This window comes from Streptopelia decaocto (genome assembly GCF_964273445.1).
Source record: "Streptopelia decaocto genome assembly, chromosome: 4".
NCBI classification, from domain to species: Eukaryota; Metazoa; Chordata; class Aves; order Columbiformes; family Columbidae; genus Streptopelia; species Streptopelia decaocto.
In genome coordinates, this window is record NC_138658.1 from 70,819,801 (window position 1) to 70,844,254 (window position 24,454).

General features: G+C 40.7%; 1 protein-coding gene across 2 annotated transcripts in view; it reads right to left on the bottom strand.

Annotated features, from left to right (window-relative positions):
• Positions 1-24,454, bottom strand: part of UVSSA (UV stimulated scaffold protein A) — a 156,051-nt gene that overhangs the window by 16,667 nt on the left and 114,930 nt on the right. For both annotated transcript variants that reach the window (XM_082052079.1, XM_082052078.1), the window contains exons 7-9: positions 17,878-17,989; positions 1,576-1,753; positions 205-357 (exon numbers count right to left, since the gene is read on the bottom strand). In XM_082052079.1, coding sequence (XP_081908205.1) covers positions 205-357; positions 1,576-1,753; positions 17,878-17,989 — 443 coding nt within the window. The remainder of the gene's footprint in view (positions 1-204; positions 358-1,575; positions 1,754-17,877; positions 17,990-24,454) is intronic.

Below are 24,454 nucleotides of genomic sequence, written 5' to 3' on the forward strand. Positions count from 1 at the left end.
AAGGATATTTAATTAGTATCACATCTTCTCAAAACAAACAACATTTAAAGGTAGAATTTCTGACTTTGTTTATGGGTCCTACAACACAAGGGAAAGAAGAAAAGTAATTATCAAAAGAAACAGCAGTCACCCCGCTGCATGACCTCTGAGTACAAGTAAATCTATATATTTGTTTAATTTATCTTAAAAGAGAAAGAGCATTACTTGAGAATCTTCCCAGCAGTTGGCTGATCCTGTCCCCAGTAGTGAAGATCTAATCCAAAAGGCATGAGGGGAGCTTTAGCTCTTTCTTCTTCCAGTTTTTGCCTCTTACTGTCAGGCTCTTCCACGGCTGCTGGCTCCATAGCTGCAGAGTCACTGAAGAAAATGAATGAAAACTCAATACAGAACAGCAATGATCACAAGAACTTTTTCTCTGTTTTCATTTAGATTTGCACACCAATGCTAATATTATCTCACATCTTGGACTATGATTACCTTGACCAGATTATCTTTTTTGATTATTTTTATTTTAAAAAGGATACCGTACCACCACACACTCCACATACAGCACACTGCACCATGAAACTTAACTGCACGTTCAGCTAGAGCAAGCTAAATCACATTATAGCATGGGTGCAGAAGCCCAGAGATCTACTGGGGGCAGCAGTGGACCACACATGCTGTGCTCTAACAGGAGCTACCTTTTAGAAAGGTCTCGCTTCTGTGAACTCACACCCACGTTTGCACGGCAGTCATACAGGGTGCAAAACCTTTCTTTTGTTGATAAAATTCTATTGTGCAGACTTAGAAAACGCATTGTGCATCACCACTACAGAACCCACCAGTCCTCAAAAAACAGAGCAGTACTATGGAGACCTTGGGTAGTCACTGACAGAGCTTCAAATGGTCTTCGCCACCTTACTGAAATATTAAATTTTTAAAGATTAAAAGTCAAAATGTACACCTGAATACTTCAAACTCTGGAGTTCCAATGAAGGAACCTTCTTTCTCAAATTACATTCCAGTTTGCTAGGTTTGGGGGCTTTCCTGACCAATGCAGAAATATCTTTTCAGGAATGTGCCACTTAAGTAGATGATTCCAGTCTTATCCCCATAGAAAAGGCTCTTCACCAAGTTTTGGAAAGGATTGATAACTAACACACCTTTGGAATCAGTATAAAACTTCTCCAGGCAGCACTGACAGCACTAGGAACCAAGACATGGTTGAAATGACTTTCTAATTTAGCGTTAATATATGTTTTGTTTAGTTGCAAACCAAAAATTACCCCAATAAATGCAGATGGGTTTTTCTGTTAGGAGAAAAGGGAACACTTTCATTTTCATAGAGATCATTTACACCAAATAAAGCCTAAATCAAGCAAGTAATAAAAGGTTCCTTAAAATCCTGGTGCAGTCACTGAACAAAATCCCCCAAATTAAGCAGTGAATGTACATCTCAGCCAAATAATTGTAACTTCAAAATGAAACCAAGACAGCAGCTTCCCTGGTTCATGAGCGCTTTCCTGCATGCTTTTGTGACTAATAAATAGAATAAGGGCAAGAGGTTTGTACAAGAATTAAAATAAAGGTAACCTGGCGTGTGGAGGTGGTAACTTCGGTAGTTTGTCTCTAATAAGTTTCAGTGTGGCAGCTGCACAGGTTGGATCAAGTTCGTCTTCATTCCCTTTCAGGCGGGTGCGGGAGCTCAGCGGAGCCGCTCCTGTCGACGTCTTCCCCACTGGTGTTTTTGGAGGCGTCCGGGGCTCCAGCCCTGCAAGAAAACTCCATGTTTAGGGGGGATTCGCTTCTCCCACCCTCAACACTTCACAGCGGAGCCAAACACTGATTACACTTCTTACTGCTTTCAGTTTGCATTAGACTTCAATCCCAGATGAAGATATTTCTGCCCGTGACGTTTTTCTTATTTTGGAAAAGAAATATACTAACTACAGCAAATGAACTTAAATTCATACGTCATGGTTCCACCACAAAGAATGATGTTACTTCACCTTAGAAAAAAAGGATTTTAACAATAAATGTTTACCTAAACCGCAACACTGCTCTTTGTATATAAGTTTCTAGTGTCACGTCAGCTTGCTGGTAAGTGATTTCTGTACTCAGGGTTGTATCAAGATAGAATAGAAGAAAGGAACTATTGGCACTACTGTTTAACACCTAGAAGCCCAAAAGACATCTAAGAGCAGTAGAAAGCAAAAGGAAAGGCAGGCACCCATATCCTCCTGTGTGCTGAGATTAAATCTTTGTTGTTCCTAAGCAAAAAGTGCTGCTAAAACTCTCTCAGCTTGGTAAAGAGAAACCACTTTTGGGTGCAGGATTCACTGCAACACACGATGGACAGGAAGGGGAACCACTGCCACCCATGTCGGCTGGCGAGGAAGCACACCAGTGAAAAAACAAAGTGTGTGTAGGCACATCCCTGCTCTTTGGTGATTCTCAGCTACCATATTGACCCTTCAGAGCTGAGAACATAAAACAAAATATCTTTTTCTTTACCTCCCCCCTTTCTGATTTGTCAAGGGGCAGCATCACTGAGAATAGCTGAGTTTCAGTTCCTAAATATATCTGCAAACAGAATTATCTGGAGAACACTCTTCTTTCACAGCCACTAAGCCACACAATTTGCCCAGGTAACATACCCAAGCGCTGGCAGCAGCACTGTGTATTCCCACCGAACACACTCCAGAGACAGCAAATGCCTGAGCTCCAGCTGAGGACCAAGCCGATTGCAAAGCAGTACCAGACACTGACATCCAGCACCAGCAGCTCAGCGGTGGGGCAACTTAATTACTTTATACAGCGAGATTAAACAGTCAGCCCAGACTGTAACGATGCAATTAGATAGGCTGAGCAGTTAGACAGCACATGCTTCTACCCGCTGAGATAGAGAAGCAACTCTATTAACTGGCAGTAGTAACGAGAACTTTTCAGCCGACGACAGCTAAAAATGGAAAGACGTGATCCCTCACGCTAACGCAATGGACTATGTTTTCCCCATCAGAAAGCCTTTTTATAACAGTGACTGAAATGAAAGGCACTACCCCTCCAAAAAAACTGAATGAACACAAAAAAGTTATGGTTTCACAAGACTGAAGTTTTAAGCAAATTATCTCAGCCTTCTTATGAAAATCAACCTGAGTTTACCCAAGTTTTAGCCATTATTTGGGACTTGTAGTCTCTTGCCACATGTAGCCAGCCCTGAAGGTGCATCCAGAAGTATCCACACTTTGCTAATCGCTAAATGTATGACCAGATAGCAACTAGAAGAGGAAAAGTTGATGTGGTATGAACTGCCCTTTGAGTGGGAAATTGCGGGGCCCATAGTGGCAGGTAGCTTTGGTACACAAAATCTTTTTATTTCAGAGAAAACCATATTTTTCACAAACAAAACGAGAACAACTGACCCCTTCTTTCCACCTTATAAGGTCTTCCAGTAACTCAACCCGACCTTGATTCATTTGTACTGCATGTTCCCTTGCAACCTGCAGGGTGCAAGCACACAGATGGCATTGCCTGACTCCGGGCACGAGGCAAGTTGCTGAGCTGGAAACCTTCTAGATCCATCCCTTAGGGACACGTGGGTCTAAACTTTTCAAGTCCCTAGATCAGGAACTGAGTACTCACACAGGGAATGACATCTCTTCCTCATTCTCCAAGGCTCCAAGCTCAGAGTAATGAGAAGAACACCCTGTCAACTCCCTGCTTAACCTAGTTCTTGAACATCCCCTCCCCAGAGGGAGCCAACAATCCCAAAATCCTCAAAGCTCTCAGGAGAGGGGAAACAAAAGCAGACATTCCGTTGGATCTGGCTTGTGTAGCCTTTGAATTTTGCTGCATATTGCGAATGGTCACCTCAGTCATTCCTAGATCTGAGCACAGCTGACTCCAGAGAGAAGTGAGAGCTCCAGAACACTCTCAAGGGTGAGGACTCTTCTAAGACTCCATGTCTCTCTCTAGTATGGATTCTACTGGCAACAGTGAAGGAAAATGTTTTAAGGGCAAGGTGATTCAGGGTACGGGCTAGTAACAGCAGCTGTGGGAGACAGCTTCCCTGCCCCTTTCAAACCAACGGATGGAAGGAAACAGGATTTGGAAAAGGAAAGAAGACGAGAGCACCAGCCATCAGGAGTTTACAAGTATTCATAGAGACTTCTCTGTCTTCTCCTCCCTCTCCCACAGCAACTCAACACCTTTCTTCTGCTTACCCAGTGTATGACAAAGAGAAACGTGGACCATTTTCACAAGAGAGTTGAGGGGAGAGCACATGCATCTGTGACGTGACTTATGTGTGACAGTATTGTCGCATGTCCACCAGAGACCAGACCCAGCTCTGGTAGGCTGATGCATTCCACCTTTCCTAAGAAAAGGCCACCTGAGTAACGTGGCGATACCCCCATAGGAGTGAACACACATCCGAGAGTGGGTATTTCAGTAGTGCCTGTCCCAGAAAGACTTTAACAGGTACCCAAATGTCCAAATGTTTGCAGGCAGCAAGCTTTGCCGAATAGGCAAAAAAGACATTCACCACATTTTGACACCACGGTCAAACCCCAGCTCCTTGTTCTGCTCTCCAGAAAACACCCCAACACCAAAGCCCACATTCCATAGGCAGCACATCGTGAAAGGCAGCGCTGCTCAAGCTGCCCGAGGCTTCCTGGCAACTGAACTGAGTGGGGACAGTGGTGTGAAGAACGATCAGTTCCTTTTAATTTTTATGTCCTCAGATGAGAATTTTTTAGCAGGGCCTGTTACGACAGGACAAGGGGTGATGGTTTTAAACTAAAGGAGGGGAGATTCAGGTTAGACATGAGGAAGAAATTTTTGACACTGAGGGTGGTGAAACCCTGGCCCAGGTTGCCCAGAGAGGTGGTGGATGCCCCATCCCTGGAGACATCCCAGGCCAGGCTGGACGGGGCTCTGAGCAACCTGAGCTGGTGAAGATGTCCCTGCTCATGGCAGGGGTGGCACTGGATGAGCTTTGAAGGTCCCTTCCCACCCAAACTATTCTATGATTCTATTCTAACCTGCCTGCCAGATGCAGATGGACACCAGCCCTTGCCATTGGCTGGTGATGCTGCTGCTCAGCATCTCTGACACTACTACTGACACTACTTCTCCCTTACTCTGTCATGCCCACATGACATACTCTAATGAAAGCAATGAACACACCACACTCACCTTGTTACCTAAATTCCCTTCCCAAAGTCAACAAGCTTTCAAGAACGTTGTTAAAAAAAAAAAAAAAATCTTTTAAAGGACTAACCTGCCCATTGGAAAAGGGTCTCAAAATTAGTAGAAGGACCAGCAATAAAGGAAATTATAATTAAACATAATAGGATGGAAATAGCCAGAGAAAGATCTAGGTTAAATACCAAAAGAAGCATTTCATGACATTTTAAGCTGTGAACTTGTCATTCAAGAGGGATAATGGCACCTCCACTGAAGTGTTTTTTAAACAGCATTTAATATTTCACTGAAGGGACCAATCTTGAAATTATGTATCTGGAAATGGAGCAGGATACATTCCGTCTCAGCTCCTGTCACAGGCTAGAAAGGCAAAAAGCCCTTCTCAGGTGCTTTGTACCAAAGTGAAACAGAATTAATCCAAAAGATTCTGTTATAACCACACGTTACAATCATCAGGATTTGGAAGAATAAATGGCTACAAACAAACAGGTCCTTTGGCATGAAGAAGGGTAGCTGAAAAAAATGTGATGGACTGTATCTATAATGTAGAATTGCCTAAGCTGTATTTAGCATTTAAAATTGCCTTTTTTTTTTTTTTTAAGGACAGTAATATCTTCCTGAAAAAAAATACTGTTTAAAGAAACTGTTTTGAGAGCACTTGTATATATATTATTCGCGAACTGTCTTGAAGCCAGAAGGTAGCAGGTGTGCATCTCACGCTGCTTTTCCTCTTCATTAAGAAGAAGTGAATGTGTATTAAAAGTTATCAGGAAACCTTAGTTTGATTGCAGTTTTCCCCTACGATGTTTACAGAAAGCAGGATTGCTCATTCGATACTCCGGTTTGGTTTGAAGGGGAGAGGATGTGAATGGCAGAGACAAGCAGCCGGCAACACACAGAAAAGGCAGGAGAGATAAATGGACAATGTGACATTTAGATAGATAAAATCACATCCAAAAGATCAATATAGGAATTCTTAAGAGTTACAAGAACAAAATATTTTCCCATTGATTTCTTATTTTAAACCATTAACAGAAAAATGGCTAAAGGTAGATACACTACAACATCAGTAACATCACCTCTACTGTGGATTTTTGTTTTAACATTTGTTTATAAAAATTAGTTTTTGCTAATAAGATAAAGACAAGAGTCACCATGCAGACAGCCCCAGCTGAATGGTATCCACTAACAGGGTGGGTTTGGTTTTGTTTTTAAGACATAGATGGGATTAAGTGCAGTTTTAAAAGTAAAATTCCTCTTAAGAATTCTGTTGTTCCGTGTATTTAACACAAGGACGGTACCTGGGTCCAAATTGTTCCAACAGCAGCTTTTAGAAAGAATCATAAAAATGTTCAAATCCCCTTTTTTTGTTTAAATGGACCAAATGGCACCTATTTGCCTGAAGCAATAAAGTAGACGGTGTTCAGAAGATAAATCGATAGAAGGAAAGAGAGAGGCTGGGCTTTCAGCTGAAGTTGGGCTGCTGAATGCTGACATTATTGATTTTAGCTAGTTCAGCTGGCCTTGTAATTAAAATGTAAATTTGAGAAAGAGATTATGTCCTGACAGAAATGGTGGGATTAGGGGGAGATAAAAGCCCCTCAGTAAAAATTCAGAGAAAGAGCAAGCACAGGTTTCCTCAGCTGTGTGGATTTAGAAGAAATCTAGCTACTTCAGATTCACTTAAGTTTAATTGAAAAAACGGAGACAGAATATAAATAACTATTATGGACTTCAACTTTCTGGAAAAAAAACCCAACTGTTCCCCATTTGTTGAATCTTAGTCAAGCTGAATGTGATTTCTATTAGTACAGACACTCTCCAAGACTGTCAGGAAAATCCAGAAGTTCAGGTGCAATATTTCCCCACTTACTCTCTAGTGTGCTCACAATGAAAAAAAAACCTGAATGTATTTTCCTTAGGAAGCACAAGAAGCTTTACTGCTAAATGAAGAGAACTTTGCAAAGCTTAATTCAACATGGATTGCAGACCAGAGGGTTGAAGTCCATGTCTGGGGTGTTGCTTCCAAACAGCTCCAGTGTTTCAGGATCAGCTCTGCTGTTGCTCTTCACATACAAATGTGAACAACAGTGCTGGAGCGGGTCCAGAGAAGAGCAACAAGACTGGGGAAGGGACTCGAACACAAGACCTATGGGGAGAGGCTGAGGGAGCTGGGCTTGTTTAGTCTGGAGAAGAGGAGGCTTAGAGGTGAGCTCAGCACTCTCTAGAACTACCTGAAGGGCAGTTCTAGCCAGGTGGGGATTGGTCTCTTCTCCCAGGCAGTCAGCAATAGGACAAGGGGGCATGGGCTTCAACTCTGCCAGGGGAAATTTAGGCTGGATATTAGAAAGAAATTCTTTACAGAGAGAGTGGTCAGGCATTGGAATGGCTGCCCAGGGAGGTGCTGGACTCACCGTCCCTGGAGGTTTTTAAACTGAGATTGGACATGGCACTTAGTGCCGTGATCTAGTAAATGGACTGGAGTTGGACCAAGGGTTGGACTGGATGATCTCTGAGGTCTTTTCCAACCCAGTTGATTCTGTGATTTTGTGAAAATTAACAGAGGTGATCATATGGTAGGAAGATTTCATTATCTCTGACAGCTCTGCTACTCATAAGGAATAGAGATTCAAATTTATGTCACCCCTGACAGATATCTGATCTTTATGAAGCCGTCACAAATTATAAGAATATTTAGGTGTGGGTTTTTTCTTTTTTGAGATAAAATTTAATCTCTACCTACAAAAAAAAAAAAAAGTCAGGCTCTTATTAGCATCACTTCATCTACACATAACTGTAAAATGAGGAAAAATACTAAGAATATGAACAAAACCTTAAAAGTATTCATACGGAGATATCACTGACTAAAGCATTTACCATTTATTGTGGTAGAAAACTTCCTCTTTAAGTTTAGATAGACACGGTTCTTTCATCTTGCCTTTGAACGCCACTAAACAAATGGCTGTCTGCAGCTGCAAGGGGACCACACTGAAATGCCAGAGGTGGCTTTAGCAAATATTCTCACAACACACACGAGATGTGTGTGCACTCAAAGCAACTTATCACACAGACAACTGCACATATTAATGCTTCTGTATAAACTACACTACTTTTGAAAAGTTGTCAAGGGGTCTTGTATAATCAGAGGTATTCAACAATCAAAAATGATGTTCCCAGCACCCTTGAATGCAGCCACGTTCATTTACATTCATCTAGAATTTTACTTTGGAAATTCAAATTAAAGAAGAACGGTAACAACTACATTAGTTAACTAGAGTTCATCAACATTACATAAATACTTTGTTTGGCTTACTGGAATTACAGAATATACTAATTTGTTATAATGTTAGTTCTCATTAACTGACCCTATTTATGGGTGGTTTATGATCATAGTTAAGAATTAGCATAAATCAAAGCAGCAGAGTTTAGATTAAAAGCTTTCTACACCTTATGTCTTGATCTTTTAGTTGTCTTGCTTATCATTTTGCAGTCCCTGGCCATTGCAGAGTTCTATAAGGTAAACACCTATCGCAAACCACTTGGAAGCATTATCAGCATTCTGCACGGTGACTATGAATTTTGAAGAACTTTAGTAGGAATCAAATATATCCCGTGTCCTGCCAGATCTTCTGAGAACCTTATTGACACAGAAGGACCTTGCCAGAGAGCGAGGAAGGGTTTGCATGATCAATGGATTAGGATGCACCAAAAGTATCTACAATCAGTACTTTGACATGGATGTAGAAGCACTTTATTGGAAGTGCAAATCACTTCTTTTCCTAAATGTGCAAATTTATCTTCATTCCAAATACTGTATTATAATAAGCTTTACTCAATTACTGTCCTAAGCATAGCTATACCAAACATATGTTTGTCCGTACACACATATATTCAAAACACACTAACCTAATGAGGCAATCTAACTTGTAAACTTATAATTAAATACTTCTAGTGTTGTATATGCTAAGAAAAATTGAGATCACACAACACATATTTGATTATAGCAGTTGAGGACTGGGGTCCTAACTTCAATGCTGTATATCTATCTGTACATTTATGGTAAATCAGTGCATACTATTTCAATCATGTAACGACTATGCCTGATTTTCTTTTAAGGATTTACAGTAATATTAATAGAAATCTTATTCTAAATACTAGACTCTTGTCTGAGAAGACAAACACAAAAGTGTGTTAACTGCATTTTCCAAATCTGGGAAAAAAGAACCCAAATTTCACAGGGCAGTGAAAGGCAAGTGTGTCATTCTGTCTGTCCTTCTTTTTGCAAAACCCGATTTGTTTTTTCCCCCTTAAAGAAGTCAAGTAACACCCACAAGTCCTTATTTAGCCTGGATAGCATAATTCTTAGTCTCAAATCCAGTTCCTGAGAACTGTGCTCCATACACACTGAAGGCTGCAGGTTTGGTTTTGCTGTGGTCTCTGCTGAGCTGTTTCTCCACATTCTTCCCATGCGGGAACAATTCCCTGAGGAATTTCCTGAGGAATGGAGACCAGACAAATCCAACCAGACAAAAAAGCTGTCAGGCTTTTAAAGCAGAACCCAGACAAAATGAGAAATCATTGTAGTAAGGAAACAAAAAGCTTAAGTATCATTTTCATTTCCATTTAGCCAGCACACGTGTCTATTTAGTGATTCAACAGTCAGTAGAACTTCAGCAACTTCATTCCCAAATAATAATGCCATTAAAAACATTTATTTTCATTACAATGAAGGCAGAGCACAATCATGTGGTTGATCATGGTGCTGCACACTTTTATGACCTGTAGCTGATGAAAGCCATTAGCCAGGCTGCTCTTCAGGTGTGCATCTCACCCCAAATAGTATACATCCACTTTACATTTTGTGTGAAACAGAGCTACCTGTTGGCACCAGGAGCTGCGGTACCGACCCCATACCTATGTCCTGTTATTGCATCACCCTTGAGTCGTGTCTACTTTATCATCACTGCCACAATCATCCATCTCTCATCTGTGAAAGCCCAGACTTGATCAACCCCCTACCATTTAAAAGCTGTTACAAAATGACTTGTCAAAGCAGTGGATGCTGTCTACCTTGATTTTAGTAAAGCGTTTGACACAGTCTCCCACAGCATCCTCGCTGCTAAACTGAGGAAGTGTGGTCTGGATGATCAGGTAGTGAGGTGAACTGTGAACTGGCTGAAGAAAAGAAGCCAGAGAGTCACGGTCAATGGGGCAGAGTCCAGTTGGAGGTCTGTATCTAGTGGAGCGTCTCAAGAGTGAGTACTGGGGCTGGTATTATTCAATACATTCATCAGTGATTTGGATGAGGGACTAGAGTGCACTATCAGCAAGTTTGCTGATGACACCCAGCTGGGAGGAGTGGCTGACACACCAGAGGCTGTGCTGCCATCCAGAGACCTGGACAGGCTGGAGAGTTGGGTGGGGAAAAATTTAATGAAATATAACAAGGGCAAGTGTAGAGTCTTGAATCTGGGCAGGAACAACCCCAGGTTCCAGTATAAGTTGGGGAATGACCTATTAGAGAGCAGCGTAGGGGAAAGGGACCTGGGGGTCCTGGTGGACAGCAGGGTGACCATGAGCCAGCACTGTGCCCTTGTGGCCAGGAAGCCAATGGTACCTGGGGTGGATTAGAAGGGGGGTGGTTAGTAGGTTGAGAGAGGTTCTCCTGCCCCTCTACTCTGCCCTGGGGAGACCACACCTGGAATATTGTGTCCAGTTCTGGGCCCCTCAGTTCCAGAAGGACAGGGAACTGCTGGAGAGAGTCCAGCGCAGGGCAACAAAGATGTTGAGGGAGTGGAGCATCTGCCGTGTGAGGAAAGGCTGAGGGAGCTGGGGCTCTGGAGCTTGGAAGAGACTGAGAGGTGACCTCAGTGTTTATAAATATGTAACGGGTGAGTGTCAGGAGGATGGAGCCAGGCTCTTCTCGGTGACAACCAATGATAGGACAAGGGGCAATGGGTTCAAACTGGAATACAGGAGGTTCCACTTAAATTTGAGAAGAAACTTCTTCTCAGTGAGGGTGCCAGACACTAGACCAGGCTGCCCAGGGGGGTTGTGGAGTCTCCTTCTCTGCAGACATTCAAACCCGCCTGGACACCTTCCTGTGTAACCTCATCTGGGTGTTCCTGCTCCGGCGGGGGATTGGACTGGATGAGCTTTCAAGGTCCCTTCCAATCCCTGACATTCTGTGATTCTGTGACTTCTAGTAAGTTTTTCAGAGATGCCTACTGGTAGGGAACCCTAATCAATCCTAATAACAGAAAACTAAAAAGTATTTTCCTTAAAGACTAATAAGCATTGAAAGCAACTCACTGAGTAGTTCAGAGATGTTTAAATATTGTACTGAGGGATGTTAACCCAACACTTCAGATTTGTGCTTTTTCCACATGGCTTCCAGAAAACTTTCACATGTACGAATAAACAAAAAAACCCCACAACAAACAACCAAAACCACACCAAACAAAAAGCACATCAAAAACAAACAAAGAAACCACAAACCATAAAACCCCCAGAGAACAGAGGAGAACCTACTGTAAAATCAACAGATAATCATTCCGTAACAACCAAATCTGGTACACACTCCCATGGAGGAAAAAAGACCAGTATGGAAGCCACGGTTTCTTCACAGGTCAAAATAAGTGGTTTCTATTTCACCTTATCAACACTTGCATACAGGCTCTTTTTGCCATCTTTAGCTTTAAATCTGTTCTACACAACAGCAAAGCAATCTCTTTATGGGAGAAACTTCATTTAGATGGAGGATAAAAGAGCACATTACTATTGTACGCAGTAACTAAAACTGCTGGTTTCCTACATCCTATATCAAAAACAAAGGAGATAAATAGAGCTAAGAAAGAGGTGGCCCAGCAAAGCTACACAGCAACACACATGCCCAGAGAACACGCAGATTCATCACTGCTCTTCTCGCTGTGACAAAGATGAAACCTCAGCACTTGACCACACAAACAAAAACATTCAAAAGCATTTAGAAAATGTTTTCTGTAGGGAAAAGAAGAATCAGACTCCAATAAATTCGTAGCTAATTTTCTTATTTTTTTAAATCTGTAATGATGATTCCATTGTATACCACGTTTCTGAGGCAGTTTTGCTTTTAATCATTGTGTCCTCTGCATGTCTTGATGGATGCCAGTCAGGAAAATAAAACTTTTAAAAACAATATGCATGGAGGTCTGCTGCTTAGGTACAGAATAGAGACTCTTAGTCAATACAAAAAAGTGCAATTTTCTGAATAGATGCCCCGAAATGCATGAATTTACTGCTTCAAATCTGAAAATTCAATCACGCATTAGTCTATACAGTATTTCATTGTTATTTCTAATACAGGCTTTTTAATGTTCGGAGAGAAAGCAAAAGCTATAAATCCCCTGCACCTTTAATTAATGGTTGCAATAGCAAGTTTATTCATGTTTCTAAAATGCTCAGTGAGAGCTGCACTAGAATAGCTTGTGTGGTCTCAAGCACTCCTAATTCTATATAAAAAACCAAAACAAAAACAACAGGTGGAGACTTCTCTACTGAGGAAATAGTCTGGTTTTGTACATCTGATTTGTTCAACTGGGGTATAAGGCTTCTTTCCTATGTTGCTATCAGATGTCATACTAAAAAAAAAATCAAACCAAACAAACCCAACTACTTAACACACGGAAGAGTCACAACCCAGACACCATCGTATTAGGAAAGGCCGTGCAGGGACATTTAACCCACAAAGATACATCACTCTGTGATGGGAAGAGGGAAGAGTTTCTGAAATGGGCAGAACTAACCCTTGGGATTTTAGAACTGCAGCTTTGATCCAGATACAAAAGAAATCCCAAGCAGGCTGTAAGATGCAATGTGAACATCTGAAGTTGCTATCAGGGACCTAAACCATTTTGGCTTAAGGCTCAAACACACAAGAAGTAATTATTAACTAGATTTGAAACAATGGTTTCTGTTCTTAGCTGCAAAGTCATTTCTCGTATAATTTTGGATAAGGATGAAGCTCAATAACCAGTAGACTGCTTCCACGCTAATACTCCCAGTCAGATGGCTTCCGCATGTCACCACTTGCGAAGTGGCAGTGGCACCTCCAAGCACTATCGCATCAGTAAGCTCATGAATGCACTGAGACAAGAATTATGAACTGGGAAAACCCATTAGTAGACAAGAGCTGCTGGAGGTGGGTGCTTTGAACCAGATCTGAGAATCGTTTGAGTTTTACAGGGAAAGGCACGTCTCAAAATGGATTATTACCGCGTGGTTCAGGGCTCGGCTGCAAGCCATGCCAAGACCACCAAGGGTGGGAAAGAATCTCTGACCTCAACATCAGCACCAAATTCTGCCTGTGGCGCAAGAACGAAGTCACAGTTGCATCCATCACCTTACCCACCTTAAGGCTTTAAGCCAATGCAACCACCAAAGGCTGGAATGTGGGAAATCTCAGGTAGAAACAAGATTTTCCCTCTCCCTAAAGCTTTCTTTTAAATGAATAATACCTTAGTTTTTAAGGGGTTAGCAACGCCAGCCATGGGCAAGTTACTCTTCAATAGAGAGCAGCAATGTCGGCACAGAGCGCTGAGAACCGGAGAAAGCCTGTGACAATTATTTCCACAGCACTGTTTCTTTTTCAGCAACACGATGTATTGAAAAGGGCTCTGTGGTGCCGCGGGATGGCTGGGCCCTGTCTGCCGCAGACAGCAGGTGCACGTGTAAATAAGGATTATACAAATGGGAGGTCGTTAAAAGTCTGGTAATGCTAATTTGGCATGACACCCCTAATGGGTTATATCTTCACACTTCAGTTATCTAATCACCTAAATTCTTTTAACAAATTCACATTTCATCTTATACATGGAGATTCAAATTGACTTGTTTAATTCTCCCTCCACCCAAACTGTACCCATGCTCAGTTCATCTTGTATATTAAATATCACCATCAATTTTGAGATCATCATCATCAATTACAGATACACACAGACAATACAATTGCATATGTCTATATACTTAGGCACACAAAACTTCCCCTGTCTCTAAATTTCTTTTCATTTTTCACAAACTTTTCAGACCTCAGGAGAACCACAAATACACTTTTGCATCATCAGAAATAGCATCTCAACCTGAAATTTACCTTGTTTGTAGGATACTTTCATTTTCCTAAGAGAAGCCAAAGAGAATAAAGTGACTTTTAAAGCAATGATTTAAATGTCACATTTCAATCCATCTCCACAGTTGTGTTTTACAACCTTGTCTTCTTGTTTAGTATAAAAAGTTGATGTGAGCAGCTGTTCACTTTTCCTGGTTTGCTCAGGAAAAGTAACAACACAAGGATAAACAACTTTAAACTGTTCACACCTTCTATGTAACACTGAGATTTTCTTTTTAACAAAAGGTTTAATGTTCCAGTTAGAACATTCCACTTACACAGACTTCCATTTTCTTAACTCTCATGATCTAAATAAATGTAGCAAAACCCCACCTGGATTATATGAAGATAAAGCTGAAGTCACTGCTATGGTAACTGCACTTGCACATGGAATAAAGAACCATCTTTAACTAGAGACGTGGCTCCTAACACAGCCAGGTCCTGATGACAACGTGCTGCTATGTGCTTTTAAGCACACGCTTAGAAGATTACCTGTATTCTTTTCAGACTCTTTCCTGAACTGTGAGTTTCCATAATAACTTTTAATAGCAGCGAGAAAAGCTGAATGACTTCAGGAGCATCGAGAACAGTTCATTTCTTTCAAAATACTATTTTTAACAAACACATCAGATAAAGAACAGCCAAGTGTGACCATCAGCTCCTACATAACTACATGTATACGAAATGAGAGGGTTTTTTTTTTCCTGATTGATTGGCTTCTTCACTATGATGTATTTTCCTATCCGCAATAGTTTAAATACAAATTGGGAATTTCTTAATCCATTTTATATAGATTTTTAAAATATCCTTGAGCAGATAGTAGGCTTGTTCTTTTATCCTTTTTCATGAGGAGGAATTCAAATGGCAGTAAAGTATTGTGTGAATGCAATACAAAGGGTGGTAAGATGCTTTATTTTTTAAAATAACGTGTGTCCATGAGGATGATGGGGGGGGGGAAAGAGGCAAGAGATGAGCACATTCCACTTCCAGTGGAAGCTGACAAGTATAAACAGAACTTTTGCATGTTAGGATTCATCAGGCTGCTGTTAAAGATAGGAAAAACAAGTACCAGTGCCTGAAATTATTAGGAAAACACCAGTTTTGACACAAGAAATACTGCCAAAGGAAGGAAAAACCCCAAAGAACCACCACAGCTATGTAATAACTAACCTTATATGCTCCTTCATTTATTATCACTACCGATTTTTGGATTCTTCCATTAGCCATGTATACATAAGAAGCTTTTCACAACTTTCTGGAAGGCTGATAACCCTCTACTCCGTTACATTCCTTGTTTGAAAGTCCCACTGTTAGCAATAATTAGAACTTATTCAGTATTTCAACTGAGGTAGTTGGGATAGCCAACATATATTTTGATAAAATTATACCAGTATAAGTTGTTTTTTTTAATGAATAAAGAAAAAGCTGCCAAGTTCCTCAGTTTGCATCCTACAGCCCTTCAGCACTGTCCCATGCTCTTGTCTAACACTCTTCACATTTCACTGCCTCAATACTCCCAGTTCCACTTCATCTTCCCCAGCTCTTGGTTGGACTAAGTAAGCACCTACACACAGTTTCAAGCACCCCATGCTAAGGGTCATGTCAAGCCACGTTGCAGCTACCTGCTCACCAAGGCACTGGTCTCATCTCAGTCCTCTATATAGTTGCTAATTTCCACATTTTTTAAGGACACAGAGGAACAGAGACATCTACCTCCTTCACACAACCTGGAACCAGCCAGTTGGACTTAAGCAAGTCCTTAGGTGGGGAACACAGACATACAGATAATGAGTGCAGGCTTCTGTTCCAAGGAGGTTACGTCTAGGTGGGGTAGATGCACCGGTGAGGCCCCACTTGGAGAGCTGTGTCTGGAGCCCTCAGTGCAGGACACACATGGACCTGTTGGAGATGGGCCAGAGGAGGCCACAAAAATGATCAGAGGGCTGGAATAGCTCTGTTGGGAAGACAGGCTGAGAGAGTTGGGGTGTTCAGTCTGGAGAAGAGAAGGCTCCAGGGAGACCTCATTGTGGCCTTTCAGTGCTTAAAATGGGCTGATAAGAAAGATGGGGACGAACTTTTTAGCAGTGCCTGTTGTGATGGGACAAGGGGTGATGGTTTTAAATGGAAAGAGGGGAGATTCAGGTTAGACACTAGGGTGGTTTTACAATGGTAAAACCCTGGCCCAGGTTGGCCAGAGACGTGGTGGATGCCCCATCCCTGGAGACATCCCAGACCAGGCTGGACGGGGCTCTGAGCAACCTGAGCTGGGTGAAGATGTTCCTGCTCATGGCAGGGGTGGCACTGGATAAGCTTTGACGGTCTTGTCCAACCCAAACTCTCCTATGATTGAGGCACAGCAGGACTTCACACCTGGAGACATCCTTGAGCTGACCCCGGCCACTACAGGTTATCACTACTGATCACGTTCCACTGTCTGTAGCCAAATTTGATGGCAGAAAACAGTAAAAAGGTCCCTTGTGCTACATCATCTTGGGTTTACACAGGCACATCCACTTGTTTCAGGAAAAAGATAGATTTGACTTATACAGGTAACAGCTGCAGCGTGACTTTTAGGATGCAAACTGAAGTTAAAAATAAGCATGAGCAGGATTGAAAAAGGCAAAACATGGCACCAGTCTTACCCAAATACTCATGGAGAAACGTAGGAGCAAGAAACTTACTACAGCGTCCAAAGTTTTTAACTCTGTGATGGCAGCTACCCTCTCTTCTACAACGTACTGAAACCTTCCGAATCTTAAAATACACAATGCTTCACAGAGGCAAAGCTGCAGACACTTAATAAGCCAGATGTACAAAGGACAAGGAATAACATGCTGAAATTTAATTATTTGAGATGAACCTTCCTCAGGAACTCCTCTCTCAATCTCACAAAAACACATTACAAGTATATATTTATTGTTTAAGTAGCCTTTAAAATGCATTAAAAGAAGGCAAGACCAAGACTGTACTTTGTCATCTGGTATGTGCTCAGTGGCTATAATTCTGCACTTGAACGCTGACCTCTGTTTAACATCTTGTGTTAGCAACACCCAGTGAAGAAAACCAAACAAGCAAGCAAACAAAAAGTCGTCCTTCTGAGCTATAAACTGGCCACCCTATGTAAGGAGGTGGCTGTGCATCTCCAGCTGCTATTAATGCAGGTGATAGTACAAAACCTTACCCCCTTTCACCAGACTGTTGCCAATATTTCTAATATTCAGGCTCATTTACAGCTTTACTCTGCAATCTCTTGACTCCCAGTATGTGTTTTGCACACTTAGGAGCATACACGGTGCTGCTTCTGGCTCTGAACTCCAGTGGAACATGATGGAATGAAATAAGCTTCTCGTCCCAGTCGCTCTTGCTCCTAGAAAGTATTTATTTATCTGGAGCCAATCGCTGCTCCTGGATCTATGTAATGACTTCCCCGTAGCAGTCGGAGATTACCCACACCGCTGATCACTTTATTACTTCAGAATGGCTGTTTATTTACTTTACTGCAGCAGTAACATGCAGGGATAAAGCTTGTCACAGCTGGGCAAACTCACCATATTCCTTACGCAGGTGGTCTGGAATGTGGGGCTCATAACCTTCCTTCTCAGGGACCTCCACAAATTCATCTTCATCCTCATCGTCGTCATCGTCATCCGAGGCTTTCATCTACAGAGATATTTTGGTTGGTTTGGGTTTATTTTTTTTTCATGTGGAGACCTCTTTTCATTTCCCTTCACATTGAAAATATTTTGCAGACATCCTGATAGCCCTGCTGAGACTGCTCTGTGTCAAAATATTCCCCTAATTATGTATTTAATCTTTATCTAAGATTAGGCCTTTGCTTAACGTTTTATCTCTAAAGCCATGCTCTATCCTAAGGGCTTCCTTAAAGCCCCTTTTATCCATTAGAACACATACAGTTGGTGAAGTCCGAGAAAGTGTAAAACTATAAAACGAGACCAAAAAACCTTAAAATAACACCAAGATTTTGGCTTGATGAGCAAATTATAGCCTTATCTCTTATCCTTTGGTTGAAATTACTCATTTAGCTGCACCCAAATAGTCTATGGCATAGTAAATAGTATCAAACTGCTTAAGAGCTCAAAACCAGAGCGGGCAAACAGGAGGGGAAGCTGATGGACTGGCAAGGTAATATTGACCAAAGTAAGACTATTCAGACCTGTATACTACAGAGTTTCACTGTGTTCCTTCACAACAGCACTAAATAATTCGATACACTCATTTAATAACTAATTCGGTATATTCTAACTGTTCACACCGTTAGACTGTGCACACTGTACGGTCAAGACCAACACAATGGGATTTTTTAAAACATGCACTTGGTCTATATTGCAGCCTGAAACTGAATATTTACGAACAGCTGAAAAATAGAATAATTCATTCATATAAGTGGCTTCCTATATACCGTTCCATCTAGCTAGTACTGGATATGTGCCAGCAAGTCTCTACATTTTTATTTCTAAGCTTGTTCCATACCTGGAAATGAGTTTCTCTTCTATGCTACACAGGAGCTAAAAGAATCTGTGCCACCTCAGACCTGGCCTGTACCATCAGAACTTTAAAAGCCAACTACCCTAAAAAGGTGGCAATGATGGAGCTTTTATACTCTATTTCCTTTGCCCACCTTGAGAGTCACCTAATTCTTAACACCAACATAATTAGCACATTATTGTATACTTGCCATGCGCTTTTACAAGTCTAGGAAATAATAAGGGGTATCCAGCAAATCCAACCTTAGCACAGGCTATCACTTTTTCAACTTCATTGCAGAAGCCAAAGCAACAGATAAGGAATGGGATCATTATTATTTTCAGCAGTGTTCTTTACTCCTCTTAGTGCACCTGACGTACGTTGATATTCATATCAACTACTCATTGTTACAAGCACCGGAGGATAATGCAGGTTTAGCCTGCAGCAGAATTTTCCCAATTTAATTCACAACTCTAATCGTGTGTCACAGCTGAGTTCCTTTAAATCTGCCATATACTCTGAAGCCAAAAAACCTAGAAACCAATCTTGGCTTATTTAATGCAGTTAAAAATGGAAACTAAATAATTAAAAGAAAAATAAATCAGCACTTCTTTTTGGTCAGTATTACTTGTAAACTGGACTGAACTAGTTTCTAACAAAGAACATTAATTGATATTAATACACATATTGATACACATTAACATTTAATGAATGGATGGTGCAAGTTAGCAGTACAGTTCTTCCCTTTGTTTACAAAAGTTCTGTGATTTAAGAAAGCTGCAGTTCCAGTGGCAAAAAAAATATATATATTTACTGTCCTAAAGAATATATTTACTACCGCATTCTTATCAGAGAACACCTAATTAGCCTTTGTTTTAAAATAAAGTCTCACCATAATAGTGTTTGAAAGTACCCTGCTCCAATGATCGGTAACAATCACAACGTGGTCTCTTCAGCCCAATTACTGGTACCTCCAGAGCTGCCCAGTTTCAGGCTGTGCTGAGGATCCCACCCCCTTCATTTGCTTTTTGTTTCCCACTTCTCCTCATCTACAAGAAAGAAGAAACCCAGGCCCCACCTGGCATGGCCACAACAGAAGAACTTGACCTCCGCAGCAGAAACCAAAACAGTTCTAATGCAAAGAAACAGGCAAATGTTCACCACTGATTGCAAACATGCAAAGTCACCAGATGTGGAAGAAGCAAATCTCTGTCAAACTGCAACTTTCAGACCTTCCTGATGGTCTTTAGAAAGAAAAAGTCATCAGGTTTTGCACTTTGCACAATAGAAGAGGGTTAGAGGTTGAGCAGAAGTTTACTTGTATTTTCATTTCAAAATCCTGCTGGGGTTATCATCGCTTTTTTATCTGTTAGGGGCAATTTAATTAACTTTGGAAATAACATCCAACATTAATTCTTGAGCTTGAAGTAGGGCAATATGTACTTTCCACACTCAGTTTCCACTCCTCATTTAGCTATTAACAGAAGATTCTACCAAACTAGAACTTGCCATGGATGATCTCAGTCTAGAACTTTGTGCCATAACGTAAAAGCTGACTAACTTTTGCCTTATAAAGCAGAGAAAACACATTCAGTGTATTTCCACACATTTTACTCAGAAATAGTCTGGAAACAAATAAAACAGCAACAGGTTTAGGAATTGAGAACTAATGTCTAACTAGGAAGAGAAAGATAACTCAGTTCAGACTGATCATTTACCAGATTACACCTAAAATATCAGTGGCTTTAATACAAGTACACCCATGCATGGCATATCTGAGAGGACTAGAAAGAATTCAGAAGAGTACTATCTTTAATGGAAATTTCTCAATTTGTCCACATGCTGTTGGAGGCACGTAGCTCCCTGTACATTATTATCCTAAATTTCAATTGGCTTCACTAATCTTCAACTTGAAAACTGCATTAAAAGCAACTTTGCTGCTTCACCTGCATGGTCTCAAACTTTAAAGCCTGACGGAGAAGAGGCGTAATCAGATGCAAATTCACTTTGTTTAGGTACAATCCATGAACTGTGCATTCAAGTACTATAGAAAACATTAATCATAGGAAACTGTAATTTTTGTTATCAGTCTAACACTAATCAAAAGGGAAACCTGTCACTACCGCTGACCTGTGAAACGTCCCAATTATACTCTTCGGAAATGACAGGAGCACTTAACTTCCTCACTGAGTAAATGACGACGATCAATCAACTTTGAATAACAATGAGCCACGGAGCTGAAAATTATTTTTTGTATAGAATCTACCCAGGAATTTATGAAAGGTGAAAAGCAACCCAAGGTTTTAGGGGCATTATGGCTTTCAGCTAGTGCAGTGCATATCAAACACTAAACAGAATTTATGTGTTTTAATTTTCTAAAAGGTAGATGTGGACTTGGTGCTACAATGCATAACATATAATGCCAGATTTTAAATATGAGGGTCATTTTCATAAAATATTATGCTTATTGTTCACACCCTTGAATTTCCCTAGGGGCTTCTATTAAATTTAGATTTCCTGTAAAAAAAAATTAACTGCTTAGCTAACTATAAGGAATTAAGCCCTCTTTTCCCTTCTAACAGACAAAGTCTTTATTTTTATATAATTTTAAAAATATAAGTTATTTATCTTTTTACTTTAAAATATTGAAGTCATCACTGGTGGAAATTCATGCCTGGTAGTGGTGGGTAGTTATATCTCAATCTACTTCACTCCAGTGGTACCTCATCAGAACCACCCCATTTATGCTGTTTTGTTCCATTCCCTTTTTACCGAAAGGAGGAGAGTGCATGTGCAACATTATTAATCACAGAAGTATCCTTTTTATTTTTTAATTCCACTTTTAAAGCCTCAAAGCAAGCTCAACAGATCAAGTATGAAAGTTCAGCCACCTATTATCTACTTTTCCCCTACAGATAAACTTTTTCAGTCAATTGAAAAACAAAATCCATACTTAAATCAGAACAAATAAATGCTTTAGACAACATATTGAGTGGCAGAATTAATAAATTATAATTCTTTAGGAATTAGTGGTTATGTACTTGCAAACAAGAAAAACAAGGCTATGATAAAAACAAGCAATATGGCATTTCTAGTGTGCCATATCTGAAGGGAGGTAAAGTATAAGCTCAGGTGATAAATACTACAACATAAAGCTTTTCTTGTAGTGTACGGAATTAAATACCTCCCAGATAAGTAGTCACACAACTGCTTGTTTTTCAATAACCTGTCAAAGAATGTGGGGGAAAAGGTCTCATTCTCAAATCCATTCTAATTACCAGGTAATATGAGGAAAGTCACTAATGCCATTTGCAGTCTTGTCAGAGCCAAAGGTTGAATGACCTTCTCGGTCACAGAATCCCAGACTGGTTGGGGTTGGAAGGGCCCTCTGGAGATCATCCAGTCCAACCCACCTGCTAAAGCAGGTTCCCCAGAGCAGATCACACAGGAAGGTGTCCAGGTGGGTTTGAATGTCTCCAGAAAACTAGACTCCACAGCCTCTCTGGGCAGCCTGGTCCAGGGCTCTGGCACCTCACAGTAAAGAAGTTTCTCCTCATATTCAGATGGAAAATCCTGTGCTTCAGTCTGTGCCCATTGCCCCTCATCCTACCAGTGGGCACCACTGAAAGGAGTCTGGTCCATCCTCTTGACACCCACCCTTGAGATATTTATGAACACTGATGAGATCCCCTCTCAGCTTCACTAGAGGATGGGCCACCTGAAGGAGACCAGATCCCCAGACGTCCCTCGGAGGCTCCTCGCACCATCACCGCTCCTCGAGCTGCAAGGAGAAGGGACGTTTTTCTGTTCAGTGTTGATCTGTTCTGTAATGCTGACCTTTATTTATTTATCCATTTATCTAAATGAAAGCTTTTGCAAAACTATGTGGGTTTTTTTTTTATTATTATTATTCCTGACTAGATATCTCACTGTTAAAGGAAATGGGACTTAGATAAGCAATTTCCAGATTCTTGGGCTGAACTTCTCTGCGTATGACACAGTTAAAAACCCAAAAAGGACAGAAAATATACATGCATAATTCTCATTGTAATCAGAGTTAGAACAATGTCTCGTCTAATCCCCTAATTTTTGTTAAAAACTTAAAACAGTGCTGACTTTTCCAGTTAGACAAGTGCAATCAAACCGGTTACTCAATAACTCACTAAAAATAAAACTGGAAAAAAACCCAGATGTTTCCTTCTCCATCTTCTTAAAAATACTGAAAACAAACACTGGATGGCACTAGAAATGGAATTTTTATCTTTTACTTTCAAGTCAACACTCCAAGAGCCTCCAGCTGTTGGCGAAGCTCAGTGCAAGCACAGCTTGGGTTAAATGCCGTGTTCATCCATTCCAGCCAGCAATAAACGCAAAAAGCCCCTTCGCCCACCGCAGAACAGTTGGGAAGATGTAAAGAAAAGCCTTTGGTCCTTTTCCCAGTTTTATACAAATTGGTTGTTACATTCTGTTAAGGGGATTTAAAAACATGAGTGTCTGCAATCATAATTAAAGCAAGCAATAAAATGACTGAAAAATACAGGACAATCAGTTTATAGGACTAGATGTACGGTGTTTACTAATTATTTTAGAAAAAGAAGGAAAAGAAAAGATAGCATGTGAAGAAGTCACATCTACTCACTAAAACACCACTCGCAAACTACAGCTGGGACCATTAAATAAATTTTGCATGGTCTAATTAACTTGGTTTGCAATCTAAATTACTTTTCACCCAAGAAATCACTTTTGTTCAGTTTTATGTGTGTCTGTTTCCCTTTTTTTAAAAAAAAAATGATGTAAGGCATCCTCAGACAAGTGAACTCTAAACTTCATTTGTCTTTCAGCAGGCTTGATGGCTATGCATTTAAAAACCCATTCTATCTTATAAACTAAAAATTAAATGTACTCAGCTGTGATGGTCGTCATTGCATCTGCTATTTATATGCTAATAACCTCACTGGAAGATCTTGCAAATTATTCCACCATGCCAATATCTCATGTGCATCTACTCAAAGCCAACTAAATATTTTTCTAGAGGCAGAAGATTTTGGTGAGGGAGCCAGAATATTTATTGCCACAGAACCTGGTTAAAGGGGCAACCTTAAGCAAATACATTTATTTTATTCCACCACAACATAAAACATGCTTCAGTCATCTTCAATGAAATTTGGGAATATTCCATGCAAGCAAACACGGACCGGGTAAAAATCATCTCTTCAGTGCCAGTAACAGAAACTGAATAGTCGAAGAGTGTATCTTGCATGTAAGATTCACTTACAAGTCCCTGCTTTTCCATTCTTTTATATTAACCAACACAGAATGCAGAGGAAATAAATACCGGCATTTTCACAGATTTCAGAACCGTGCCTGAGTTTTCCTGAGTGCAACACAAGGAAAACATAAACTACTAAAAGAGCTTTATTTATAGGGACCTCCCACACAAACTCCCTCCCCTTTGCTCTGTGATTCGAGCATAAATTCAAACTTAGATGACTGCAAATTAGATAACGTGGTCCGTGCAAATCACATTTTACATTTACCAGTGAAAGTATCACCGCTCACTCTGCCGGTAGTTGCTCAACAGCACATAAGCTACCTGGCCAGTCTGACTGTTATTTAGGAGTACAGTTTCCATGCTATTTC